Source organism: Echiichthys vipera, assembly GCF_963691815.1.
Source record: "Echiichthys vipera genome assembly, chromosome: 10".
Taxonomy (NCBI): Eukaryota; Metazoa; Chordata; class Actinopteri; order Perciformes; family Trachinidae; genus Echiichthys; species Echiichthys vipera.
This window is the reverse complement of record NC_139835.1, coordinates 4,535,871-4,563,184: the sequence shown is the minus strand read 5'-3', so window position 1 is coordinate 4,563,184 and position 27,314 is coordinate 4,535,871. Positions and strand designations below refer to the sequence as shown.

At 40.0% G+C, this 27,314-nt stretch overlaps 1 protein-coding gene across 1 annotated transcript; it reads right to left on the bottom strand.

Annotated features, from left to right (window-relative positions):
• Positions 1-444: 444 nt before the first annotated feature.
• LOC310953231 (glycerol kinase 3-like) lies at positions 445-27,314 on the bottom strand. The gene is made up of 20 exons (XM_083922193.1): positions 27,194-27,314; positions 22,481-22,554; positions 19,310-19,416; positions 18,161-18,238; positions 17,466-17,545; positions 17,184-17,321; positions 16,955-17,064; positions 15,447-15,513; positions 13,281-13,316; positions 12,484-12,551; positions 11,221-11,263; positions 11,051-11,131; positions 10,837-10,915; positions 10,609-10,705; positions 8,835-8,919; positions 8,111-8,231; positions 6,569-6,712; positions 4,572-4,658; positions 4,336-4,407; positions 445-2,136 (listed from the first exon to the last, which is right to left on the bottom strand). Exons 1-19 carry the CDS (start codon positions 27,245-27,247, stop codon positions 4,337-4,339), a joined length of 1,620 nt encoding a protein of 539 aa, XP_083778319.1. The 5' UTR covers positions 27,248-27,314; the 3' UTR covers positions 445-2,136; position 4,336.

Below are 27,314 nucleotides of genomic sequence, written 5' to 3'. Positions count from 1 at the left end.
ATTCAGCAGGGGGTCTGGGACCGGGGCCCCTGGAGGGGTTCTCAGAGTTGCTCCAGGGGGTCTGCCAAATTTATTTTTTCTTCCAAACATTAACACAAATCCAGCATAATATTGGCAAGGATATCAGTCTATTGTGAAATTAAACATTTAATTTGGCACTGGTGAAAGACCTACTGGCCTTTAGGTAAGGTAGCCACTACATGGTTGAGTATTCACTGTGCCTTCAACATGTGGGCCTATGTTTGACATAAAAATGTTCAAATATATGAATGACTGTTATTGGAAAAGCTTAGTATTGTATGCATCATGTATAGGCTACAGTCTTTAGTAGGGTGTCCCCTGGTGTCACTCTTTCAGCTAAGGGGTCCTTGGCTTAAGAACGTTGAAGACCCCTGTTCTAAAGAAAACAGGTGAGTTGTTTATGTACAATTCTTTTATTATTCATCACATTATTACAGCATCTATACATTCCTGATGAGCTAAATAGCTTGCTATACATCTTGTCAAACAAACCAGCACACACAAATAAGATCTGGGATATGTGGATTCACGTTTCAAAGTTAAACACCTTTTACAGTAAATTGCAAATCAGCTATCAAGTTGAATAAAGTAACCAAATGTTCCCTTTAAGTGATAAAACATACATTAAACATGAAGCATTCAGAAAACGTACCCTTAATTCTTAAGTGTCTTCATTCTAAATTACTGAGCTTCAAGATTTTCCCCGTTGATGTGCTGCATGTCAGCCCCTCCCTGTGATGAGTAGAATCAGATCCAATCATGTTGCTTTGACTTATCTTAAAGGAGTGTATAGTCTGACAATTCAGTGTGACGAGTAATTAACTTCCCTTCCTAAAAACTGTGGACAAAAACCTGCCACAATCTAGTGCTGTCCAAATGAAGCTTCATGAAGCATTAGTTGTATTTGTTGAGTCCACTAGATGGAGCTCTTGGTTTAAAGAAAAGGGCTCAATGAATGGTGATGCAGTGTGTTTTCACCAAGCCCCCACCACAGCCACGTCCTGGTTGAGCCAATCAGGATGTGCCAAAAACTGCAGTTCTGAGTGTCCACTAGGGGCAGGTTTCAAAACAGAGCAGTTTCTCATTGACCCCCATGTTAAACAGGCCGTTTTCACAACATCATTAAACCTGTTTAAGGCAAAAAAAAAAAAACATTCTATGTTTAGGTCATAGCTCCATGACAACACTGAGGTGGGTGAACTTTTTTGTACCAGGCTGGTTTTTATTTTATTGGAGGTTAAAGTTTATGAATAATTAGGGGTGTGGCCTCTTGAGTGAAAGCTAGCCTCTGGCCATCACTTCTCCTCAGAAGTAAACGTCAGCCAGATGGGTGTTTCTCCCTCACCCCAACGTCACATACATGCTCTTATAGTAAGAGGCAATGAGGCGGAGTCAAAGTCTGACAAGATGGCGAGGACGATTCGATCAAGCTGAGAGAACGGACCCCAACGGGTATGCTACGTCCATTTTTATAGTCTATAGTTTGCAACCCTTTGTTGAACAGAGAGCTCCATCCAGTGGAAAATAATGAAAATGGTTAATGAAGCTTCATTTTGACATCACTACCACAAATAACAGTTGTTCATTGCAATAATCCAGGAAATGTCTTATGAAGCCTTTAACTCCTGGGACAGCGTCTGTCTCACTCTTCTTGAGTTCCTGCTAGAAGCTCACTTTAACTTTTAATTAGTGTAGCAGTGGCATTTCTCAATAATGGAAATTTGAAGAAAAAGTACAAACAATCCTATGTACAGAACAAAAAAACAAAACATTACAGGAGCCTTTTGTTACAGTGATGAGGTACAACAGTCTGATGGTTGTCTTCACGCTATGAAACCATGATTTACGCGTGTGCTTCACTGTACAAGATGAAGGCAAATGCATAGTTTTTAAAAGGACGGTTCGAGAATACTTTCCCTTTTTCAGCAAAGGAAGACAAGAAATTCCATCTATAGTTGCTTTCATTCCAGCTGGCACTTGAGGTGGAAGATGATCCGTTTTCATTCATGTCACAGCCATACTCATTCGAATTCTTTATTTACTGGGAGCACGTCTCCTCTTCCAGTCTTACTCCATAGTAGGTTCCCATGTTCCCATGAATTCACAGCTGGTGATCTGTGAGGTGAAGAAAGATCATTCTTAGAGAGACCACAGGACAGATGGACACATGTTTTTACGGGTTGAATTCAAAGTCTAGAGGCTAAGCAGTTAGTTCCAGGGAAAGAATTGAAACAAACATGTAAACCTTCTGGGCCAGTCGCTCACTGTCCAGAATGGGCTGAAAACACAGCTGCATGCTAAACTGGACCCGACTGCTCAGTAAAAACAAGCGCAGATTCATCTGACCTGCAGCTAAACCCACTGCATTAGAAAGTTGCCTTGAAGTGAAATTCTGGCATTAAATCATACCATGGTCTTTTTCGGCAATTACATACATCAAATATGCCATGGAGCCAATTTTTTCGTGTATAAACTATTAACCGAGAAATCCAGGAGAGTCGCTAACAGCCGGACATGGCTAACAGTGATTAGCTTGGGGCAGTACGGTGAAGGCATTCAAAGAAAGCAAAGCACCAATGGGCTCCTTCCTTTGGGATTGACTTTGCTAATCCACTTGAATTGACTTTACTATGAGAGGAGCAGGTACAGGGGCCAGTAGGTAAGTCTTTAAAACACTCTTTTAATAAACTCTGGGTTCACTAACTACGTTGTTGGTGTTTTGTTTTCTGTGTAGGGACTCTTCTCATGCTGCTGCAGAGGTTTGCTGTTATTTTGAGCAGTATTAGTGGTTAAAAAAGACATTTGAAGGCCTTCACTGTGCTGCCCTGAGCTAATCAGTGTTAGCTATGTCTAGCTGTTAGCGACTCTACACGGTTTCTCTGTTAATAGTATAACGTGATAAAAACTGTTTCGATGACTTATTTTTATGTATGCAAGTGTCGAAAAGAGATCGCAGGATGATTTGCACCGGAATTACACTTTAAGATCCGCCTACAGGCGTTTCAGAGGATGCAGTGTCATAAATGTTTTCGAATCATCTGACTTTTGGCCAAAGCATTAAAAATTAAAAAAGGACATCAGCACATTCACACAAATATTTAAGTCTCTGTTCGTCTCTATGTGCCCTGCGATAAACTGGGGTCCTGTCCAGGGTGTACCCCGCCTCACACCGATGTCAGCTGGGATCAGCTCCAGCCCCCCGCGACCCCGACAGGGACAAGCGGTTGAAGATGAATGAATGAATATATTAATCACATTAGCATAACCTCAATCGTGAAATGCACTCTACTGTAGTGGAACGTATTTGATCCTAAATCCTGTCTCCTACTCCCAGGAGCAAAAACCTATAGACTCAAATGTTGTACAGAGCCTATAGGCTGTTATCTGCCATGCCTTGATTATTGTCATCCATTATTCTGCTGCTTAAGCTCTGCAGCAGCCAGGCTTCTGACAAACACTGAAGGCAGACACCATCGCTCCCTCCCACAGCTGGATTACACATCTTAGATTTCAATTTGACCGTCTTCAGATTACTGCTCCATTACCAAGTGCTCCATGGTTTGATTCTGTGACCAAAGACATACTAGTTCAGAGTACAACACAAAGTTACAACTCCTTGAATCCACGCCTGTAAGAAGGTTTAAGTTAAACCTCAGAAACCATGACCTCTGGTGGTGTTTAAGACATCTGTAAAGAAAACAGCAACTTGATTTAGACTAGACTACACGTCCAGTTTATAGCTCAGCTTCTGAGAACACAAAAATGGGGTTTAAGACACCAAACTGCAGCTACAGTAAGAGAATGACAGCAACCTTGTGCAACAGTAAAAAAGTGGGAAAAAATAAAAAAAATACAGTGACATGCAGCATAGACAGTATAGGGCTGGACCGATACAGTTTATTCATTTGACAATAACGTCATCCGTAACTGACAGAGTTTCCTGTAAGTATAGTATATCGTAACGTAGTACATAGTCCTGTATATACATTTAAAGTCTATTTTACATTTGCTCAGTTTTTTCAATTGGTTTTAAATTTGAATTTGTTCCATAAAGATAATTATTTACCAGTCAGGAGCTAAAGTTCTTCCTTCTATGGAAACCTTTCCGAACTTACTGAATGTTTTCCAATGATGGCAAAAGTGCTGTTTTCTGACCTGAACATCTCAATAGGATATGACATATCTGCATCGGTCAAACCCTTCAATCCACTGTATCAGTAATGCCTAGAAATGTGACCATGCCAATGAACCCCGTCACAACATGAAGAAGTTCAAACTGTCACACACGACATGCAGTGGCAGCAAACAACCGACCTTAGGGGTCTGCTCTGATGGGTGGAGGCGTGGGAACCCCCCAGGGGGCGCCGTTCACCTTCTTTTCTAAACCTGTTGTCGGTGAATAAGAAAGAGAGCTGAGATGGATAACAGTCAGACTCCTGCACATGTTTACTCTTCATGATTCAGGAAAAGAATATGCTACGAAAACCACATAATAACTTGTTACTTCGGTCCTACTTTTCATAAATAAGACAAATATTACAGCTGTGTACCGTTGGCTTTGCAGAGAGGCTCTGTGGTCTCCCAGTTCATGGATCTCTGGACAGCTTTCTTCCAACGAGCAAAGCGGAACTCGCTCTCTGTTTGTGAAGAGGACGGACAGACACACAGCTGGGTCAGCAAGGTGATCCAGAGCCATTTTTTTCCCCAACACTTTAATCAGATTTTCAAAGACACACTTTGTGTTCTGAGGTACCCCCACATCCCTGTCAGCTGAGCTCATGTACCCCTTCATCAATTCCCAATGTATACCATTCATAATATAAATATACAGTATTTTCCATACAACTAAACTGTTAATATTTAGGTGGGCTGAGAACTGCTACTACACTTAGGCAAGTGCAATGTTTCAACCCTACATTTAGCTAACTATTTCAACCATAAATTAATTACTTTAAGCTAACTATTTTAACCATAAATTAATTACTTTAAGCTAACTATTACAACTATCAATTAATTACTTTAAGCTAACTATTTTAACCATTAATTCATTACTTTAAGCTAACTATTTTAACCATTAATTAATTACTTTAAGCTAACTATTACAACTATTAATTACTTTAAGCTAACTGTTTTAACCATTAATTTATTACTTTAAGCTAACTATTTTAACCATTAATTCATTACTTTAAGCTAACTATTTCAACCATTAATCCATTACTTTAAGCTAACTATTTTAACCATAAATTAATTACTTTAAGCTAACTATTACAACTATTAATTAATTACTTTAAGCTAACTATTTCAACCATTAATTCATAACATTTAGCAAACTATTTTAACCATTAATTAATTACTTTAAGCTAACTATTTTAACCATTAATTCATTACTTTAAGCTAACTATTGCAACTATTAATTCATTACTTTAAGCTAACTATTTCCACTATTAATTCATTACTTTAAGCTAACTATTTTAACCATTAATTCATTACTTTAAGCTAACTATTTTAACCATTAATTCATTACTTTAAGCTAACTATTTCAACCATTAATCCATTACTTTAAGCTATCTATTTTAACCATAAATTAATTACTTTAAGCTAACTATTACAACTATTAATTAATTACTTTAAGCTAACTATTTAATCCATTAATTCATAACATTTAGCAAACTATTTCAACCATTAATTAATAACTTTAAGCTAACTATTTTAACTATTAATTAATTACTTTAAGCTAACTATTTCAACTATTAATTCATTACTTTAAGCTAACTATTTTAACCATTAATTCATTACTTTAAGCTAACTATTTTAACCATTAATTCATTACTTTAAGCTAACTATTTTAACTATTAATTACCTTAAGCTAACTTTTTTAACCATTAATTAATTACTTTAAGCTAACTATTTCAACTATTAATTAATTACTTTAAGCTAAATATTTCAACCATTAATTCATTACATTTAGCAAACTATTTCAACCATTAATTCATTACTTTTAGCTAACTATTTTAACCATTAATTCATTACTTTAAGCTAACTATTTCAACCATTACTTCATTACATTTAGCAAACTATTTCAACCATGAATCACTTTAAGCTAACTATTTCCACCATTTATCCATTACCTTTAGCTTACTATTCAAACCTTTTATTCATTACTTTTAGCTAACCATTTATCCATTACCTTTTAGCAAACTATTCCAGCCATTTATCCATAACTTTTTTTTAAACTGATTATTCATTACCTTTTGGTATTTATTTCTACAATTTCTGCATTACTTTTAGCTACCTGTTTCAAACGTATATTCGTTATTATTGTCACAATACATAATATCTTTTTTTTTTTAATTAGTCGATCTGCTTCACAATCTTTCCAAGAACCCCTGGGCAACAGCAGCAGTACCCCTGGGGTAAACGTACCCCTGGGTGAAATGGCACTAGTGTTGTAATGTGTTATCTGAGCTTTGAGAATCACATGAATCAAGTACAAGTTCATGTAGCTCAAAGCTGCGTCACGTGTTTGCTTTGGTTATTTTATCCTTACCATCAGAGTTGATCTGTGGTTCATATTTCTCAGATGTGATGTGTGGGAGATGACTGGGGATCAGGCTCCACACATCCACCCCTTCTGCTGCCCCCGCTGCCATGGCTGCACCCAGAGCTGTGGTCTCTGACATGGTGGGTTGCACTGGACCGAAATGAGACATACACACACAGGCAGAACATTTTTAAATTAGGTACATTACTCATTCTTGCCTAAATGTCAAACTACCGTATTTTCCGGAATATAAGTCACACTTTTTTTCAGGGTTTGGCTAGTCCTTCCACTTATACTCTGGTGGGACTTACAGTATATGCAAAATACATTTCCCCCCAAAAATGCGACTTATAGCCCATTGTGTATGTGTATGCAATTTAATGAAAAATGTAATGTGACAGATAATCAGGACAGTATTTGAATGTCTAAGTTGATGTTCATGGGTGCAGACAGTTATGTACACACCGGTTTTTGTGCGCTCTTACCCAAATTAGTACATCAAAGTCAATGTGTTCATTTTAAGTGGGACAAAAGTCAGGACGACAGAGAGGGTATAAAGTCCAGGTTTAGTCAGTGACTTCTCATATTGACAGAAACTTTAAAGTTGTTGTTGGAAGCACGAGAGACAACACTGTGCTATAACATTGTGGGCAGTTAAAAGAAAGGATTCAAACCAATGCAGCAGAACTAGAGATAAGTGTTACTAACTAACATACTGCCTTCTACTTACTTACTTACCTACTTGTATGTACTTCAGACTGCCTACTAAATGAACAGTTGCTGTAGGTATTCCATTACCAGCAGACCGCTGAATGAAAACTGTTTATCACAAATGTAAATCTACATTACCTCTTCCACTCAATGTTATATTTTCTAGTATTATTTTAAAGCAAATTAAATATGCTAAGTGTGTTCCTACTGTGCAGTAAAAATGTGCATCTCCCATATCTTTTCTTCTGTACCTTTATTGGGAATTATTTTATCTCACGGTTAATTATTGAAACCATCTGCCTCTAGCATTTCTCACATACACAAAATACACATACTATGCAGTTGGTGCACATTTACATACTCAAGTTAATATCATATTTAGCATAAATAGTGTATTAGTATGTGATCTCTAAAAGAGTCACTGTCTTTTTCATCCACACATTCTTCTTTCTTGTCAAAACCGTGTCGTCTACATTACCCATGATGCAACTCAACCGTTGACAGTTTGGTCAGAGATGTGCTAGTAGTAAGTAATGTAGCCTCGAGCTGCTGGCCTGCAGCAGAAATGAGGAGCTACAGAGGTCTGGTAAGATCACTTCTTTACAATTCCACACCTACAGATTTTTATTTTTTTATTTCTTATATTCATAACAAACTGACCCAACTGATGCTGACTCAAGTGACATGACTTGAGGACTAGTACGGCTACCACTGGCACCTTTTTTTGTATGTAACACTTAAGTGATTGTTTTTGCATATGCCGAGTAGGCTGTGTTGTTCCCAGCTCGGGATTGGTTCCCATCAGATATGATGCATGTGTTATGAGAGTCCTCTTACCTACGGGAATGCAGAGGATGTCAGCCTGCAGCTGCATCAGTAATCTATTGGACGTCATGCCTCCATCCACCTGCAGCTTTGTCAGAGGGACGCCACTGTCCTGGTTCATCGCATCGAGGATCTGACACACACAATACACTCACTTTAACACAAAGCAATTTCAACTAACAGCATTCATAGGAAACCACAAGCCGGGTTTCTCAACTTCAGCTTCAACTTCATTATCCCCAAGGACATTTGATATGCAGCCAGCATCACATCACATCAAGGACCATGAGAAACCTGAAATATTGACATTTGGAAAAAACATTTCCACACCACACATTCAAACAAGGTAAACTTGCCACACATAACCTGTAGATAAAAAACAAACTGCACTTGCATTAGAAACAGCACAGTAAAGGAATGCATGTTTAATTAAGTGTTGTAGGGAAGCTGCAAGACATTCAATGGAAAAATAAACAAATATTCAATCAAGGCTAATCCAAGAAGGATACACATAGAAGCAAGCAGGTTAATGGCCACAGGGATAAAAGAAGCCCTGGCAAGCCTCGTTTTTGTTCTGGGCATTCTGAAACAGAATTCCTTAAAAAGTGTATGTTAAGGGCAGTTAAGAATTTGTTTGTTGTGACTTGTGAGCCTTGCAGGTGACCCTACACCCAACATCACTATTGTTGTGCTAAAATAAAGGGGGTGCTCTGATATATGTATTTCTGCTGCTCACCTCTCTGGTCTGAAAGCACACGGCCTCAAGGGCAGCGAAAGCCAAATGGTTCCTGTTGGTGAACTGAGTAAGACCACAGATGATGCTGGAAAACAAACAGATGAAATGGATCAAATTCTATAATATTGTCATTTAAGGAGCACCGCTCCCTTTTACAAGCATGTAATAGGATCTATGGTGGTCTTCAGGTATCACCATAGACCTCCATGTTCAAATGCTGTTTACAGCCTGGTACAAAAAATGGTTTTGTCTCTAAAGATAATCTCCCCATTTATGACAACTGTGCTGTGGCTGAACTCACCACCTGTTTAAATGATATTAAGGATTAAAAGTCTGCATAATTAAAGGTTGAATATGTAGAATCTTTATTAAAAGCTATATTTAAAAAAAAACAACCCATGGGGCGTTTTGAGGGGTACATCTCATCTCATCTCATCTTCATCCGCTTATCCGGGGTCGGGTCGCGGGGGCAGCAGCTTTAGCAGGGGACCCCAAACTTCCCTTTCCCGGGCCACATTAACCAGCTCTAACTGGGGGATCCCGAGGCGTTCCCAGGCCAGTGTGGAGATATAATCTCTCCACCTAGTCCATATATTTAGTCTGAATTAATGTTTTAAAAATGTTTTGACCAGTTTAACAAGAACTTTTCCACGTTCCGTTCCCATGGTAGCAGCCAATAACGGCCGACATTGAGGGTTGCCAGGGTTGTCTGTTGTTGGGTGCAGCTACTGTAGGCTGGCACTGAGTGAAATGGAGTTTGCCAATCCTGCAGCTGCTTCAGAGCCTCAGTGAAGGGGGCGTTATTTGTCCCAGAGCTGAGTGAGCGGAGACGGGCAAAAACCAGAGTCAATATAGGCAGAGCATTCACTCCATGGACTGAGAGAAAGGAGAGAAACTCCATTCAAACGTATGCCCAAATGGCTACGGTTCTCCCTGATCGCTAACATCACTTTCATCTTTACTTAGCTGGAACAGCTAACGCTAACGGCTAACGCTTACTGTCAGTCAAACTCCTCTAATCCTTGTTTTTCTGTTGTGATTTTCCGGAGGGGACGGGTTCAAACAGGCTCAAACTGACTCCGGTCTCCTGTAGGATACTGGGCCGGGTCTGACCAACCTGGCAACCCGACTGCTGGACTTATTTTGTTGTTGCGACTACGACCTTGAGACACTTGATGACAGTGTTCTGCTCATTCTCCATACTCGACCATTAAAGGCTGGCTCCTTTGAGTGACAGGTGGGGGCCATGACAGGTGGGTAGCATGGACTGTAGGCTTCATTTGTTCCACTGCCAAGATGGTGACGGCCAGAGCCACCAGGAACTGCCCACTTCATTTTGGCTCTTAAGAAACCTATTAGTAAGGTCATGGTGACTATGTCCATATTTTATACAGTGTGTGGTAACAATGTGAAAGGCCCTCTCTAGAGCCAGTGTTTGGAAACATGGCATTGCAACATAACGGGCTCCTAGGAAGAGGACCTGCTTCACTTTGTAGCTTCAGGTAATTAAACACTTATGAAACAGCCATGAAAGTTATATTCCATTTCTGCCTATAGATCCCCTACATCCCACACACTGCTCATTTAAGGCAGTTTGAATAACAATCAGGTAAGCTGATATGTATTTTCATCCTTTCACAAGGTGGAAGTGTACAAGAAAACCAAACTGTAAAAACAAACAAGTATTGCATTATTATTAGATTTCTCATTTTCTCCTCATTTAAGGCTCAAATTACAGTTGATAGTTCAGTGTTTTAACAGCTGACCGTCTCACCCTCTTGCACTGGGCTCCCAGTAGGGGGCATAGAGCCCGGAGAAGGCCGGCACAAAGTAACAGCCGTAAGATGTGCCTGCTGCAGCCGCGAGCTTCTCTGAAAGTGAGAAAAGGTAAGTAGTTAGTTTTTTTTATGCATGATATCAATCAAAAAGCAATTCAGAAAGATTTTGTTTATGAATGAGTGATGAATTTCACATCAGATTAGGTACGATGCAGTATGAATACCAATCTCTGAGGAAGACTGTACAATGCCCATGTTGTCCTTCAGCCACCGCACCACTGCCCCTGCAATGGCCACAGAACCCTAGGAGAAGGAAAAACGTTGGACCCAAAACCACATCAGAGCAGCAGGCCGGAAAGAAATGGCAAATGGGAGCACACCGTGGAGGATATTATTGCAATGAGGAGAAACAAGTTCAATACGAGAGCCGTCACACACCTCCAGTGCGTAGCAAGCAGCCTCGTCCTTTCCCAGTTTGTAGGCGACTGTGGTCAGCAGGCCGTGGTCTGACATCACAGGCTAACAGAATCACAAGAAAAAAATATTGATTAAACATGAATGTCACTTGAAATTTTAAAGTCATGTCATTCTTGGGCACAATATCTAACCTTGATCCCTGTATTTCTGAGCAGGAAGCAGCCAGTCCCGTACCTTTACATAACAAGGATGGAAACAGAGTCAAGCAGATTAGAGTCCAGGGACAGAATAATTGATGACTGATGAAGATCATAAGTAAAGGGGTGTAAGATGTAAGGGGCCTTCACGTGAGAAGCTTTTTGCACTGGGCTCACCGTAAGGTTGGCCGCAGAGACCCAGTAAACGGCTAAATCAACGTTAGCATTAAAACAACTGTTAGCTCATAAACTGCCTATTCACAAACCTGCTGTGATGCTTATAAATCTCCATCATTGCGTTTTCTTCTGGGATCGTGATACGACTTTAATGTAACGTTAAATAGTTCTGGAAACTCGGACACACAAACAATATGTTTTTCCTCCATCTTTCTAATAGGCTTGATGTCGCTCTCTGGTTGTCTAGGAAACGTAGACGTCACACTTAATGCTTCTATCTCATTGGTTGCGCTTTTAAAAGGTCAGCAGTGCGACAGAGAGGCAAATCTGAGCAGTGCTAGCTGCTACCTTGGGCGCTCCTCTATAGGAAATGAATGGGGCGTATCATGTGTAGGGGCTTTTACTCTATGTCTGAATGGAGACATTCCGTGGTTATTTAGGCCTAATCTGCCTTTGAAGTTGATTAACAGATTATGTAGAAATAAGAAGGGGAAATATTTACTCCTGACCAATTTTACACAATGCTAAACACCTTTAACTATATCCAAAATCTGGACCAGCTGTGGCGCATCAGCACGTTCAGTCGACCAATCAGCAGCCAGACAGAAACATGTGCTGATCACTGATCTCCAGTGTTTGTCTGAGGAACTCCTTCTCCTTTGTTTTTATTCTAAATGATTTAACTTGACTTTTAACTTTCTTTTTTTTTTTTTCACAAAACAGACAGTTGACAAGAGTTTGGTCCAGGTTGATGGTACTACAGTTCCTCAGGCTCCATGAAAACATAGATTTTAGACATGTGTTAATGAGATAATAGCCCTTTGAAAAGAATGTCACCTCAACTTGAAAAATGTTATATATAAATACTTATGTTATCACGAGCATGCAAGTATGCGACATTTAGCTGCTTTCTATTGAAGATAATTGTCAACAGTGTTTTCTAAGCATCAAACTGCCTTTAACGTTGTGCAATATTGGCACCGCAGCTGGCATCTAGTAAGGAGCCTGACTAAGTGCAAACACTATTGTAGCACGCTAACTGTAGCAAAGGGGTGAAATAAGAAAAAAAGTTTGGCTCACGTGTTTTTGGCCTGGCCTTCCTGGAAACACATCTGACCCACCAGAGCAGCTGACTGGTCACCAAGACACTGATAGAGACAAGGTCACCGTTAGAAGGTTGTGACAGATACAGATATAGACACACAGACACACAGACATAGAGAGACACACACACACACACAGACACACAGACACACACACACTTTCAATGACATAAAGTGACATAATGCATTCCCTTACCCTAACTTTAAAAGGTTGAATATGTAGAATCGTTATTAAAAGCTATACATGTTTTAAAAATAATACACCCACGTGGCGTTTTGAGTGGTACAAAATGAAAGTATTGATTTTCCATAAAAAACATATTTAGTCTGAATTAATATTTTAAAGATTTTGACGGGTTTGACAATGACTTTAGGTCACGTTCGGTTTACATTGTACCAGCCAATAGCGGTGGGCATTGATGTCCAAATGAAGCTTCATGAAGCATTAGTTGTATTTGTTGAGTCAGATTCAACATTTAACTATGCTTAATAACTGGGACAAACGACGCCTTCGGTTGGCTATCAGCCAATGTCTGGCTGTTTTTGACTGCTAGTTTTTGCAGTGTGTCCTGAGCATGTGCATCAACACAATATGTCTGTGACAGGTGAATACTGGCCTAGGCAAAGTGTCAAGGAGCTCCACTGGAAAATGTGTCTCTGAAATATGTGAAGGAAAGCCACGTGTAACACACACCACAGCCCACTGACAACCCCACTGAGCAAAGACAGATGACACTATTCTCACCAAGTTACATAACATGCAAAAGTACTTACCCCAGAAATTGGAACTCCTGCGAGAGAGCCAGATTTCTGGTGAGAAGACAGAAACACACGTGTGTTTAGAGTTTGGATAAATGACTGCAGGATAATGCTGACTGTTGAGTTAAAAAAAAAACACACGGCAAGAGTAAATGTTAGAGTGTTTACATTGAAAACATTTGGAACAAGCCAGAAGGTGCAACAGGACATTATACAATCTAACAGTGAGATAGGCAAATACATATTTAGACAAAAATGCAATAATCCAATGTAACAAAAACATTCATGTACAACCCCAATTCCAATGAAGTTGAAATGTTGTGTAAAAAGTAAATAAAAACACAATATAAGGATTTGCAAATCCTTTTTAACCTATATTCAACTGAATACTCTACAAAAACAAGATATTTAATGTTCAAACTGATAAACTTTATTGAATTTTTGAAAAAAATCACTCAATTTGAATATGATGCCTGCAACACGTTCTAAAAAAGCTGGGACAGGTGCAACAAAAGACTGGGAAAGTTGAGCAATGCTCCAAAAACACCTGTTTGGAACATTCCACAGGTGAACAGGTCAATTGTTAATCTGCTCAGGCTCAGGCGTTCACAAACAAGGATGGGGCAAGTTTCAACTGTGTGAGCAAATAGTCCAACAGTTTAACAACAATGTTTCTCAACGTACAAGTGCAAGGATTTTAGGATTTCATCATCTACAGTCCATTATATCATCAAAAGATCAGAGAATCTGGAGAAAAGTTTGTAAATGTAGACCTACATAGAATAGGTTGAAAAGGATTTACAAATCATTGAATTCTGTTTTTATTTACGTTTTAATCAACGTCCCAACTTCATTGGAATTTGGGATTGTAACAATAATGACAATAATAAACAACTAAATAAATCATTATTATGGCTGTAGTAATAACAACCAGAATTTATGATTCAGTACAATATCATCGCATATTTCCAGCTTACTGTAATAAATGGTGTAATACATACTGCTTAAACAGGAAAAGAGTCATCACAGTCAGGGGGCAGGGAATTTTTATTAAGCAACAGAAACTTGATTATGTTGTAAAGTGTAATTACAGCATTAGGTGCAAACAGGCATGTCTCATTTGGATAGTTATCAGTTAACAGTTGCATTACCAGTTAAACACCAGCTCTGTAGAAACTTTGATTACATGTGTATATCTAGTTAAAATGATTTGATCATTTCAATATAAGATTAAAGCCTTTTCCACTAAAATGTGCTGCTGCAAAGATCATCATTATACTATACAGAAGTAACAGCCACAGAACCTGTCTCCTTTCTTATGAGAGCATCTCTTCTAGTATTATTTTAAAAGCAGGTTTGGGAGGATGTGGGTAGAGGCTTCCAAACAGTAAATAACAACAATACTCTGAGGTAAAAGAAAAATCTGACCAATAAAACGGAGGAAAACAAACAAAGCTGCCAGCCACGTTGGTGACCTCTGGACTGCAGAGCAAGGTGCATGTTGCATCAAACAGGTTTAACAAGTAAGACTGTGTGATGGTCGAGAGATAAGATACAAAACAAACTGACAGAGACACACAATAACATGAGTATCTCACACACGCACACACATGTTGCTACTGCTCTTCAAAATGACCATCCTTACTGTTTTAAATCAATATGTTATTCAATTCAATTAGCAGCCAGTACAGCCCGTGTCTTCTCGATGCAATAACACCATCTGCCAGCATGACAGAACAACACGGAATCTTATCAAGGACATTTATCGGGTGAGGCCACAATAAGGAATGACTCTAAAATGGTCATATCATATCATAAGCAGACTGATATGCATGCGCAATAAAACCAATGCTCTTTGTAGCATAAGTGAATTATCTATGGCATTCTGCATGGGTCATTTTAAAAATTCCACATAATGAAACTGTCTTTCGTCTGAAATATGTATTCTGTCCAGCAGAAATTCCGAAGTATATTCAATAACAGTAAATGATCTGCAATTCTGAATTTACTCTGAATTTCACACAGCATCTTATCAAATAAAATGTTTCATATCTCCATTTACCAGAATATTTTCTGATTACACTTCATTTACAACTCTGAGGTCATAAAGTCAGATCTTATCAGGGCCACCTACAAACACAAACAGTATCCCTGAAACAGAGCACACACAGCTGAGCTTACCATAAAGCCATATATTTCAGAGGAGCTTCTGACTTTGGGGAGGATTTCCATCGGGACATCAAAGTACCTACAGGCAGCAATGAGTAAAGAGGATGCAGGTTTAAAAGCAGACGGGAAAAGAGTGTGTTTAGATTGAGCAGATATGCAGTATAGTCTTTATTTGGACAGTGGTTTGAATTGGACTGCAATAGGAGCTGATCTGTTTAAAGCGCTGACTCAGTTTTAAAAGGACCAACTCTTTAAGGTGAACCCGTGGAACAGTTATAGCAGTTTTCTCATATGGACTCCAGACAATGTCAAGAGAATCGTATCCAGAGTTTCCCTTTCTCACATGTAACACACAACAGGAGACGTGCTCTCACTTGGAAATACTCTGTTTGGTTTAAGTGAGGGGTGGCACCTGGGTCAGGTGTGCAGGAGGCAGGACTTGGCGTAGATTTCACGGCAGTGACGGAGCTGGTACGTTATTTGGTCTTAAACAACCAGGTCTCTTGTCGTTCCTTGAATGCGTTTTAATATTTTGGAGCCCATCCTTACAGACAGATGTTCCCAAATCCTGTCTTACCTACAGTTCGTTACAGTCTTTGCTTAAATCACCCTTTTTCTTCACCCACGGAGGTTTGTTTTCTTCCGGTGTTGGCCGCAGTGTGATAGAAATATAGTCAATGCCCTGTATTTACACACTGACTCACTCAGAGATCAAATGGTCTTTGTACTCGGGAGCTGGGAGGTCTAGATCATTTGCGGTGTATGTGTGAAAGGGGCTTACACTCACAGGCCGCTTTATTAGGTGCACCTGTCCAACTGCTCGTTAACGCAAATTTCTAATCAGCCAATCACATGGCAGCAGCTCAATGCATTTAGGCATGTAGACATGGTGAAGAGGGTGTGCTGCAGTTCAAAGCAGCATCAGAACGGGGAAGAAAGGTGATTGAAGTGACTTTGAACGTGGCGTGGTTGTTGGTGCCAGACGGGCTGGTCTGAGTATTTCACAAACTGCTAAGCTACTGGTATTTTCACGCACAACCATCTCTAGGGTTTACAGAGAATGGTCCCAAAACGAGAAAAGATCCAGTGGGTGGCAGTTCTGTGGGCGCAAATGCCTTGTTTTAGCCAGAGGTCAGAGGAGAATGGTCAGACTGGTTGGAGCTGATAGAAAGGCAACAGTAACTCAAATCTCCACTGGTTCCAACAGAGGAATGCAGGAGAGCATCTGTGAATGCAAAAAAAGTCGAACCTTGAGGCGGATGGGCTTCAGCAGCAGAAGACCACACCGGTGCCACTCCTGTCAGCTAAGAACAGGAAACTGAGGCTACAATTGGCACAGGCTCACCAAAATTGGACAATTGAAGATTTGAAAAACGTTGCCTGGTCTGATGAGTCTCAGAATTTGGCGTCAACAAAATGAAAGCACGTTTCGGTGTGTTACGCTTGAGGCCTGTATGCTAAAAACTGTTGTTCACATGCCCATCAAATGGTCCACTGTGTGTGCACACGTGTTTGTTTACCTGCAGAGTTCAGGATCCCAGTCCATGCTGTGAATGTTGAAGAGCATGGTGCGACTAGCATTTGAGACGTCTGTACAGTGGACCCCTCTGTTCTTGCCCCCCGTCAGGCACTGAGGAAAAAACAACACCGGAATGAGTGTGCATCAAATGTTGTGAATGAATGACGGTGTAGAGTCGATGAACATGAAAACTTATTAATTTGCTCTCTAAGTCTTTGAACAGCTCTTACCCAAATGATCCAGGAGTCCACCGTGCCAAACATGGCGCGCTCACTCAGCACTGCCTGTCGCACTTCTTCCACATTGTCCAGCAGCCAACGTAGCTTCACTGCACTGAAGTAGGTGCTGATGGGAAGGCCTGTCTTGTGCTGGACAGAGAACAGTAGAAATATAGATTAGAGTGTCTGACTGGTGTAAAAGGAGCATGCAGATACTCAAATATCAGAAAATAGGCCTGATTCTGAAATCCAAAAGCTAAACCAAAAGAAGGATTTCTCGTCCATCTGTCTCACCTTGAGGTGGTTCTTGTTTTGTCCTGGAGTTTTGTTAATGAGATTCTCCACTGTTGATTGTGTGCGCAGGTCCAGCCAAACTACAGACAGACAAAGCAGAGAGGACACCTTATAAGTACATAGGAACCTCAAATATCTACATTAGACAGAAATTTCTGTACAAAAACACTATGTGATCCTACATTTTTCAACAAATTATTTTAAAAAAAAATTACCATCAAGCCCTGTTAATTGTCTTCTGACCCTTCAGATTTGTTCTTTGTCTTCACTCAGTCTATTTTCATTTATCAATTTTCACTTTCACACTAGGATCTGATGCAACCTAGTTGTGCCCTGTGCTCTTTCCTAGATGACATAATCTTTCTCTTTGCTCAATTCTTCTTACTGCTGAGAAGTATGGAGAAATAAGTCTGATTCTTCTCAAGGGTTAAACCAACAACTTTGAGCTAATAGAATCTTTACAAAAATACTTCATGTCACTGCCTGATTTGTGTCTAAATTTGGTCTTTCTGTCTATAAATGCAATGAAAATGCTTTTTTTTAATTTTACACAATTTGCCTTACTAGTACTGTATATTTAACCATGTGAAGTACTGTTACAATGTGTGTCTAAAGGCTCCTAATTGGACAGAACTTGTATAAAATAAGAATATGTGGCAGGAACACACATTCATTCATATGTATACTGCACCCACCGATGGCGTTGTAGAGTGGCTCTCCGGTCTCTTTGTCCCAAACCAGGGTCGTCTCTCTCTGATTGGTCACCCCCACAGCTGGAAAAACAAAAACGTAAATGTCATTGAAACTCAGGATGGAGGAGTGTTTAACACATCTCCACCCGCGGTTAGGCATGGTGAGCACTCATCAGGAGCTCTTTTCACACACACACACACACACACACACACACACACACACACACACACACACACACACACACACACACACACACACACACACACACACACACACACACACACACACACACACACACACACACACACACACACACACACACACACACACACACACACACACACACACACACACACACACACACACACACACACACACACACACACACACACACACACACACACACACACACACACACAAACACAAACACAAACACACAGTTTGTTGCAGGGCCGCCCGCCTTCTGTGTGAAAGGCTCAGAGACCGAATGGAGGGACAGATATTTTGCACCCCTGAGACAGCAGCGGAGGTGACCAGAGGGCCGAACAGACGTCTGTATGGAAGGGACAGTCGGCAGGGTGGAACAACACACAGTAGTTGACCCATAAGCAGGTCAGAAACAGGGTTCATACACCTTTTCCAAGATCACATTAAATTACATGTTACTGTGCTATAAAACAACCTAAGTTATGTCTTGTGACAAATGAAAAGAGAATACAACAAAGTTTCATGCTTCAAAATGTGTCACCTGTTTGTAGACATGTTTCGTAATCTTGGCATCAAATAAAATAAAACTTCAATTTCAAGCTATTTTTTATTCAAAATCTACGAATGTTTCAAACCTTAAAACCATGCAATATTCCACCTTCTCTTCCTCTCTTAGAAACACACATGTGAGTGTGGTGGCGCTGTAATGCATCTCTGTCCTTCACTCTACTGACGATTGTGCTACTATAATGTAGAAAGTTGGCAGTTGTGTGTTGGGTTTAATTAACCTGGGTTAATTAACAGCGCAGATTGGCTCACACACTCTAGATGCCAACGTCTCTTTTGCTTCAGAATGCTTGTGTTCTGTGGGAAATCACAACTCTGTGTGTTCAATCTGTGTGAATGAACAAAAAGCCAGTACAGTTCCCACAGCGTGCACCAACCTTTTATGTTGGAGAGGTCGATGTTGAGCTGGTGGAGTTTCTCACAGGTCCTCTCCATGCACTCATACACAGACTGCATTATCTCCTTGGGGTCCTCCTCCACCCAGCTGATTGAAATGAAAATACAAACATCACAAAGACGTCAACAATATAGCTGTTGCTACCTGTTACCTGCTGCCTATCACTGGGTGTCAGGGGCAGGGTTAAGGCACGGCTACTTGGGCTTGAGCCCTGGATGTTTTTGCCAAAGCCCCGAATGTTTACAGTAGTTGGAAAAAAGCTCAACACGGTTTCTGTCAGTCTCCCTCCCCTGACCAGAGTCTGAAGTGTAGCCTTCCTGCAGTACCGGAGTCCAACATAGAGGCAGCAGCAGCGGAACATAACCTGCGTTCATAGCCCGCCCTGCTGAGAAGAGGTGTGTCCTCTCTGATTCTGCTTCCTGTGTCGATTCCGCGAGTTCAAATCGAGATCTGTCCGATCCGTCAGATGAACATAGCTACACATTCTCTGCAGCTGTGCATAGACCCACCAGCAACTCCAATGCCGGAACAGATGTTACAGGTCTGTGGACTTTTAGATTAACACTCGGTGTGGGACAAGTTACGGACTGATAAAGTTATAGGGTTGTTTGTTTTTTTTTAAACTGCTCCTGCAGTGCATGTAATCCTGATTGACATCTGATAAACTTCAGAGTTGAAAAACAAACAAACAAGAAGTTCATTTTATTCTTTTCCACTCAGTTTCATCTGTTGTGTTAAAAAGTCATTTTTGCTTTACTGTCCACTCCTTTCCTTCCCAGTATTAGTACAAGACTCTGCTCTAAACTCAGTTTCATCTCTTGAAGAGAAACTGAGAAAACATAACATAGGAGATGGAACTGAGTTTAGAACAGAGTCTTGTACTGAAGATATCAAACTAATGCTGACACAAATGACTTGACACAAGATGAAAAGGAGTTTAGAAGAGTATATGTCAGAGAATAAAATTCACTTCTTGTTGTTGTTTTTTTCAGCTCTGAAGTTTATAAGAGGTCTATCAGGATTCCATGCACTGCAAGATCAGCTTTATTTGAATATAATGCTTATGATCAGTTTTAACATTTTTACATTTTCTGTATCAGCTATAAAAAACAAAAACAAAAAAAGGCCAGAACTTTGCGCATTACTCTTTCCTCCCTCTGGGCTAAGCCTGGGATCTCCCATAATCCTAGATCCTCCCCTGGTGGGTGTACTGTGCTAGTTTGTTTTGGGTTACTAAAATGCCTTTTGTAAACACCATGTAGAAGAAAGTGTTGATGGTCGAGTCTTTCTCAGAACTAGTTGCAGTAAACTGATCACTGGTAGTTTCAGGATGTGTGGACTGAGGCAGGAATATCCAGCATTTTCACTTAGCTGTTGTTTATGTTATAAGACATAGAGCAATGATTAGAATTTGTTAACGCAATGTCTATTATTTACAAAGCCTATACCCGAAGTGAAGTTCATCTTGCAAGGGCACCACTGCTGCATCTGGGGTTTTGCGCTAGGGGTGGGCGATATGACGTTATTAGACCGTAAAGGATTAGAACGTGCTGACGATCTGCCAAAGCACAGAGATCGTAGTATCGTCTGTAGGACACATTCTATCCACTGCTGTTCTGTTCTCTACACAGACGCATCAGGTTTTTTTTCCTTATCCAAATCACAATTTGCTAGTCCGTCTCATACACCTTACTAAAGACACACCAATCAACCAATCACAGAGAACTACAGGCAGTGACGAGGATTTCTCATCCCCCATCAAGCTTGATCCAGAGAGTAGCGGGAAGTGATGGCTGAAAAAATGTAAACAAAACTATAGTGTCCTAAGAGCACACGAGCGTCAGACTATTGTGTGGCATCGACGCTGTCTGTCCACACTTATTCACAGAATTTATGGAACAAGCTGTAAAATATGCGCCTAAAATAGATAAATGTCCCATGAAACCGTGGACTCCCTAATGTTTTTAAGAAACGAGTGCCGTCACTTCCTTTCTGACCAAGGCTGCCACACACACACTCACACACGCACGCACGCACACACGCACGCACGCACACACGCACACACGCACACACGCACACACACACACACACAAGCAGTCACACATCGGACGGTAACACAACAAACCTTTTCAACCACATAAATAGACAGCATCCTAAACAGTGTGCTGAGAGTGAAACAGCGAGACCAGCAAAACTGCACTGATTCAAATCTGTTCAGAAACGTTCTCTGGCCTAAGTGCTTTGTTATATATTTTCTCTTTTAGGGCTATAGTTTTACATAGGGAATACTTTGGTTACACTGTTCAACAACTTGCATAAAAATGTAAAAAACAGTTCTAAAATCGTGAACGTCATTTTATTGTAAAAAATTGTGATGTGATATTTTGCGCTGCCTAAGACGATTTTGATTGGAAATACCAACAATCCAGAGCGTTTTTCCACAGTACCAGAATGAGAAGTCTTGCAGCCAGACCATACTGCAGTGCTGACACAATGCTGTAGGGATAGGTCTCTAAAACCACAGCCTAAGCATACAGTATATGGCCTCTGGTACTTTGTACAGGGTGTTCACCGACCTGATTTTAAATGGAGCAGACAGCAACATCTGATTTATATGTATCAAGCAAGCCAGCTTTTGTGCATTCAATAAAACTAAAAGCTGGACCTTAGACTCAATTACACACGTCAGATAAGTAACAGATTAATCTGCAATGCAGTGAACCTAGAAGGCCAGTAAACACGTCAACATCTGCAACTCATTTATTCTATGTAGTATGGATTTAAAAACACATGTTTGAATATTTCTTGTTTTCCACATATTAACTTTAACCAGTTGTACCAGGATAATATGGCTCTGTTGGTTTAAAGTGTTTCTTAGCAACCAAACATCTAAGGATATTGTGTTATTGTTTAGTCAGTTGACAGAAGAGGAACCGGCAAATATTTTGATAATGGACTCATCTTTTGTCTGTCATACATAATAGTAATTAGAGATGCACCGATCCGATACCCAGATCGGTGCATCTCTAATTGTCTTTGGATCAGACAAAACAAGACATTTGGTCTGTGGGAAATTATAATGGTTAATCGATTCATTGACATAATTGTCAGATTAATCTATAATGAAAATGATTTGTTATTATGAACTCACCCTTCCTTGGGGAAGCTCTGTTGGATCTCTACTTGGTGGTGACTCATCACTTCAGCGGTTTTTGCATTGAACACCTGTGGAGAGATTGAATTAATAGGAGAGAAAGAATAGAAATAAAACAGAGGATACAGGGGTGTGCTGGTGAATAAAGGCAACAAGGTAAAGCTGTCTTTGTAAGATAACACGTTAATGGTGACAGGATGACAGGACGTTTTATGTTGATGAATTACAACACAGTGGTGAGTGACAGAAAGACATGACATAGAGCGAGGAGACGATTATTATTGGCTTGATTTCATCGTGCCACATTGTAGGATAGCACCTGCCGTGAACACCAGTCCAATAAAGAATGGCGTACAGAGGAGGGAAGGTTTAACACGAGGCAGCATATACAGTCAGACAGCAGTCAGCATTTCTTCTAATAAGGTAATAGGATAACCCTCTGTGTAGCACTACCCTCCTGTGAGCACAGGAGTACAGGCCTACAGTTCATCCACGGACAATGCTCAAAATGCTAAGCTATAAAATCACCACAGCAATATACCACAAGGTAAAGTGGGACACATAAACCCTAAAGAACATATGACCCACACGCAGTTTCTAACCACACTGCAGCTTTATGATCATCTCACAGCTGCAAAGACGGACACAGATACAAGCAGGCTACGAGCTGAGCCCTCAAAGGAAAGAGGGGACATTTCGTCACACAGTTAGACGGTAAACGAGAACATTCTCACCCTCTCATACGGACACACCAGGTGACTTTACAGGGAATATACTGGTGCACCAACAATTCTGTGATACAACCGAACACATCTTCTTTGTAGCGTCCATGTTGTTTCCATATTAAAACTTAAAGTTGTACTCCACAAATGTTCCATCCATTTAAACTGAACTAATTGAACACTGAACTGAACACAAGGGGCACCATTATCGTTCATGAATTACGGTTAGTGCTGTTTTCTACTGATACTCTTCCAGCAATTCACACAATTTTAAATCCAAAAAAGCATAAAGTTCATATGATATTAAGCTAAAAAACAGCAGTGTGCATTATCCAGATTTTTTAATGAAATGCTGAAATTATTTAAAAACAAAATAGATGCATGTATTTTTTTGGTTATATATATTTGGTTACAGTAATGTGTATATGTTTTTCTCTTTGTGTTCAAAGGTTTTTCACCGCTTATAAACTGTTACATAGAGAACAAAAGAAAGAAATATACATAAAAAAGGTTGTGTGATAAGCTTAAATATTCTATGGTAGTGTCTAAAATATTATAACCCTCTTGTGGGTGGACAGTTTATGAAGTCTGTAGTATCCCTGGGGGTTAGATCCTGATGACTTTTATAGAAATAATAGTAAATATAGGCATGCAAACTACATAAATCAACTTTAATCATTCAAAGATATAGTGTTCCCTAACAGTTACATATTGTAGCTAAAAACCAAAGTCAAGATCATCTTTGCGACACAAATGTGTTTCTAAAAAGGTCCGTAAAGGTTAACGAGTTCACAGAAAAGGTCTTGGAGGAGTGGAGGCTCAGATGTGAAGGCTTTACTCCAGCATCTCCAAGGGCTTAATGATTCTCCGCTATGACCAGAGACGTAGTCTAAACGACCTATTCTGTGAAAGAGCTAGCCTAAGAGTAATTGGGTCAGCAGTCACACAAGGACCTCACAAAGGGTTCAAGGTCCTTTGGAAATACCTGGTAACTAATATAGAAAACAGCCAGAGCATCAAGGCACCCGTTTGCTGCGGAGATATATTCCACAGCATAATGAAAAAGGTTTGGTTACATATTTAAAGTATGGTTCAAAACACACAAACAACAATCGTGTTAACAAATCTCTAACTGAGATATCTGAGCTGATAACAGCTTAGGTTGAGTTGGTCTCAACTAGTGTTAGTGTTAGTCCTTGTATTAGAGTCCTGACAATCACTTAAGTAAAAGTAGCGATCAGTCTGTTGTTTTGAATTTAAGATCAAGCACCAGTCAAACGACTCCCTGTGCTCTCAGTTAGTCAAATGAAATAAGCTGTGACAAAAATGTTTACCATCTACTCAGGCATCAAAAACCCTGTCTGTCTATTTTATGCCAAGTCTGCCTCTTCCAGCTGACCTACTTAGAGAAACCTAATTTCATCCACAATAGAACACTGGACATGACTCATATTGCTCTATGGTGAAAACAAAGCAACAAGTGGAAACATATCTGGTGTGTTTCCATGACATTTAATGTCTGCATTATTCACACATGTGGAAGTGGAGGAGGAATGTGGTGATAGTCGCAGGTGAGTCTTTTTTTTTTTAAAGATTATTTTTTTGGCAGTTTTCAAAGCCTTTATTAGATAGGACGGTGCCTCGAGGACCTTCGGCCTCTTTACATGGGGCGACTGCTCTAACCACTGTTCCACCGGCCGCCTCGCAGGTGAGTCTTTTAACAGTATGGACTAAATAAAACAGGATTAACGAGTGATTGGGCTTTCAAAGGGATCATGAGTATTGGCTCTTGTTTCAGAACAGAATTTCAGGGTGCACTCACACAGTCCATCCGTACCGTGCCCCAGCACGTTTCACGGCTAAAGTCTAGTTCGTTCGACCAGTGTGAGTGCAACCGTATTGCGTCTAGGAGCGGTACGGTTGCCGTCCACGGCCCGCTTGGGAGAGATGGGCTTTTGTAAAGCACGTTTGCACATGTACGAGCACAAGCGTGCGCACATGTACGGGCACGAGGCCTACGGCGGTTCTGACGTCATTTTATGTGCGCCTGTTGGGACATAGAAAAAAGAAGGACGGACCATGCGCAAACAAACAAAACTAAAACTCAGAGGGTTGATGACGTATAAGTGAGAGGCAATCGAGCCACGGCAAGGATCGTTTCAGGTTATGCGAGTACAAATGGGCCCGGGCCGTGGGGGAAGAGGGAGGGGAGTTGTTAATAAAAATTAAATAGTAATCCTATTCATTTGTCAAGTATTTAAATCACACATGCAAAACAGGCTTTACTATGTCGTTATTCCATACAGACTATTTATTTACTGAATTACATGCTACATTGAGATTTATATTGTTATCGAGATATGAAACGACCTTTATTGGGATATAGAACCCTATAAAAAAGTGACAATTGCAGACCTTTTTGCTGTGAATTAGCCTAGTTGTTAGCATCATCAGATAAAGGCCAGTGTATTTCATGAAGCAACAATGATTGGCATGTAATCATAAATGTGCAATGTGGTGATGCTCTTAATAAACCTGATATAGCCCTACATGTTGCATAACCTTGATCGAATTGTTATCCAATGACATGTTACATTAGATTTTGAATCCAAAATCAGGAGAGTATTGTGGTTAAACACATTGAGACTCTGAGGATACAGTCACAGCCATCTAAATACTGGGATTACTGTTAAACCCCTGTGCAATATTCACTGCTCAAGATTTCATTATGACACTGCTTCTTATACTTATTAATATAGTTTTTTCTATTGTTGTAATGTTATAGCTACTGCTTTACTTGAATGGGGTTTTGTTTTCATTGCCTCTTGTATTTGTTATCTTTTTTTATAAGGCCCTTACATTTATTTATTAAAGTTAGTATTTGACACTTGTTTGTACTTGTAACCAAATATGAGCGAGCCTACTCTCATGCACTGTGCTCCAAAGATATATATATATATATATATATATATATATATACAGTATAAATATGGAGTGCTCATTTACCAGTAGCGCAGTGAGACGCAGACTTCTTACTGTGTTACTTCAATTTAATGTGTTTTGTTTTGGTAGTTTAAGAGAGTGAACAGAATTGCTGCTGCATATATTTCTACATCTACACTAGTGAATAAACAACATGTATGTATCGAGTATGGCAAGCGGTTTTAACATTCATTAGCTAGATTGGATATGTATTCAGATATCCACAACGTCACTCTTACTAGTACAAATGAAATCACTTTTGCAGCTCATGAGATGCAGCTCTCAATTCTAGATATCCACGATTACATTTGAATTATCAAGAATGAACATTCTGGATGTAATTCTTACCATTTCAGATATCTACAATCCAGGGGTGCAGAACTGAGCATCAGCGTCTGTACCCGTTCATTTGTGTTGTAGTGGAGGAGAGCAGAGATGGATCTATCTATTCATCAAACATTAGTTTTTCCACCATTTCAATCATTTCTTTTAGATGTGAATCTTAAATGTGAAGAGTGTATAGTCTGAAAATACATTTGTTCAATTTTGAATCATTTAGGGTACTTTTATTGGGAGGGACAATTCTTGTTTTTCAGGAATCCAATTATTACAAGTCATACATTTAATAACAGATAACATTCCAGATATCCATAATGTCATTTTGACTCTCCAAAGGACTAGGACAAATGTTCTAATGGATATCTAAACCCTAATCCCAGGTGGTGTGATTCGATTAAATGTTACCCTCTTACAGTAAGGCTACGTGTGAGGGGGGCGCTCACGCTCCCCCTGGGAGTCTGCACGCTCATTGAGACAGCGTTAGTTCGTCTTATCGAAAGTTAGCATTCGCACTTGCAACAAGTTTTTTCAGTCGTAAGTTTCCTTATTTTTTATTTCTTATCAGCTACGCGGTCAAATAATCCGGAAAATGTCGAAGGTAGACGAGACCAAAGTTACACGGATGAAGAAAACTCGCTGGATGTGAAATGTACTCCACGTCACTCACCAGAAACCTCGTCGAGCTCGTGCCCTGGTCAATTGCAGCAACCAGCGGATCCATCTTTGTTCTTTTTCCTCTTTACCCGTAAACACTCGAAACAACACGTTCAGTACCACCGCCCGCTGGG

Bases quoted from the DNA above. Each gene is read 5' to 3' on its own strand.
- LOC310953231 (XM_083922193.1), bottom strand. From the start codon at position 27,247: ATGGATCCGCTGGTTGCTGCAATTGACCAGGGCACGAGCTCGACGAGG. The intron at 17,065-17,183 runs GTAAGAGCTGTT...TTTTTTCCTCAG, and splicing joins TGGACTCCTGGATCATTTGG to TGCCTGACGGGGGGCAAGAA. The intron at 6,713-8,110 runs GTAAGAGGACTC...ATTTCGGTCCAG, and splicing joins CATCCTCTGCATTCCCGTAG to TGCAACCCACCATGTCAGAG.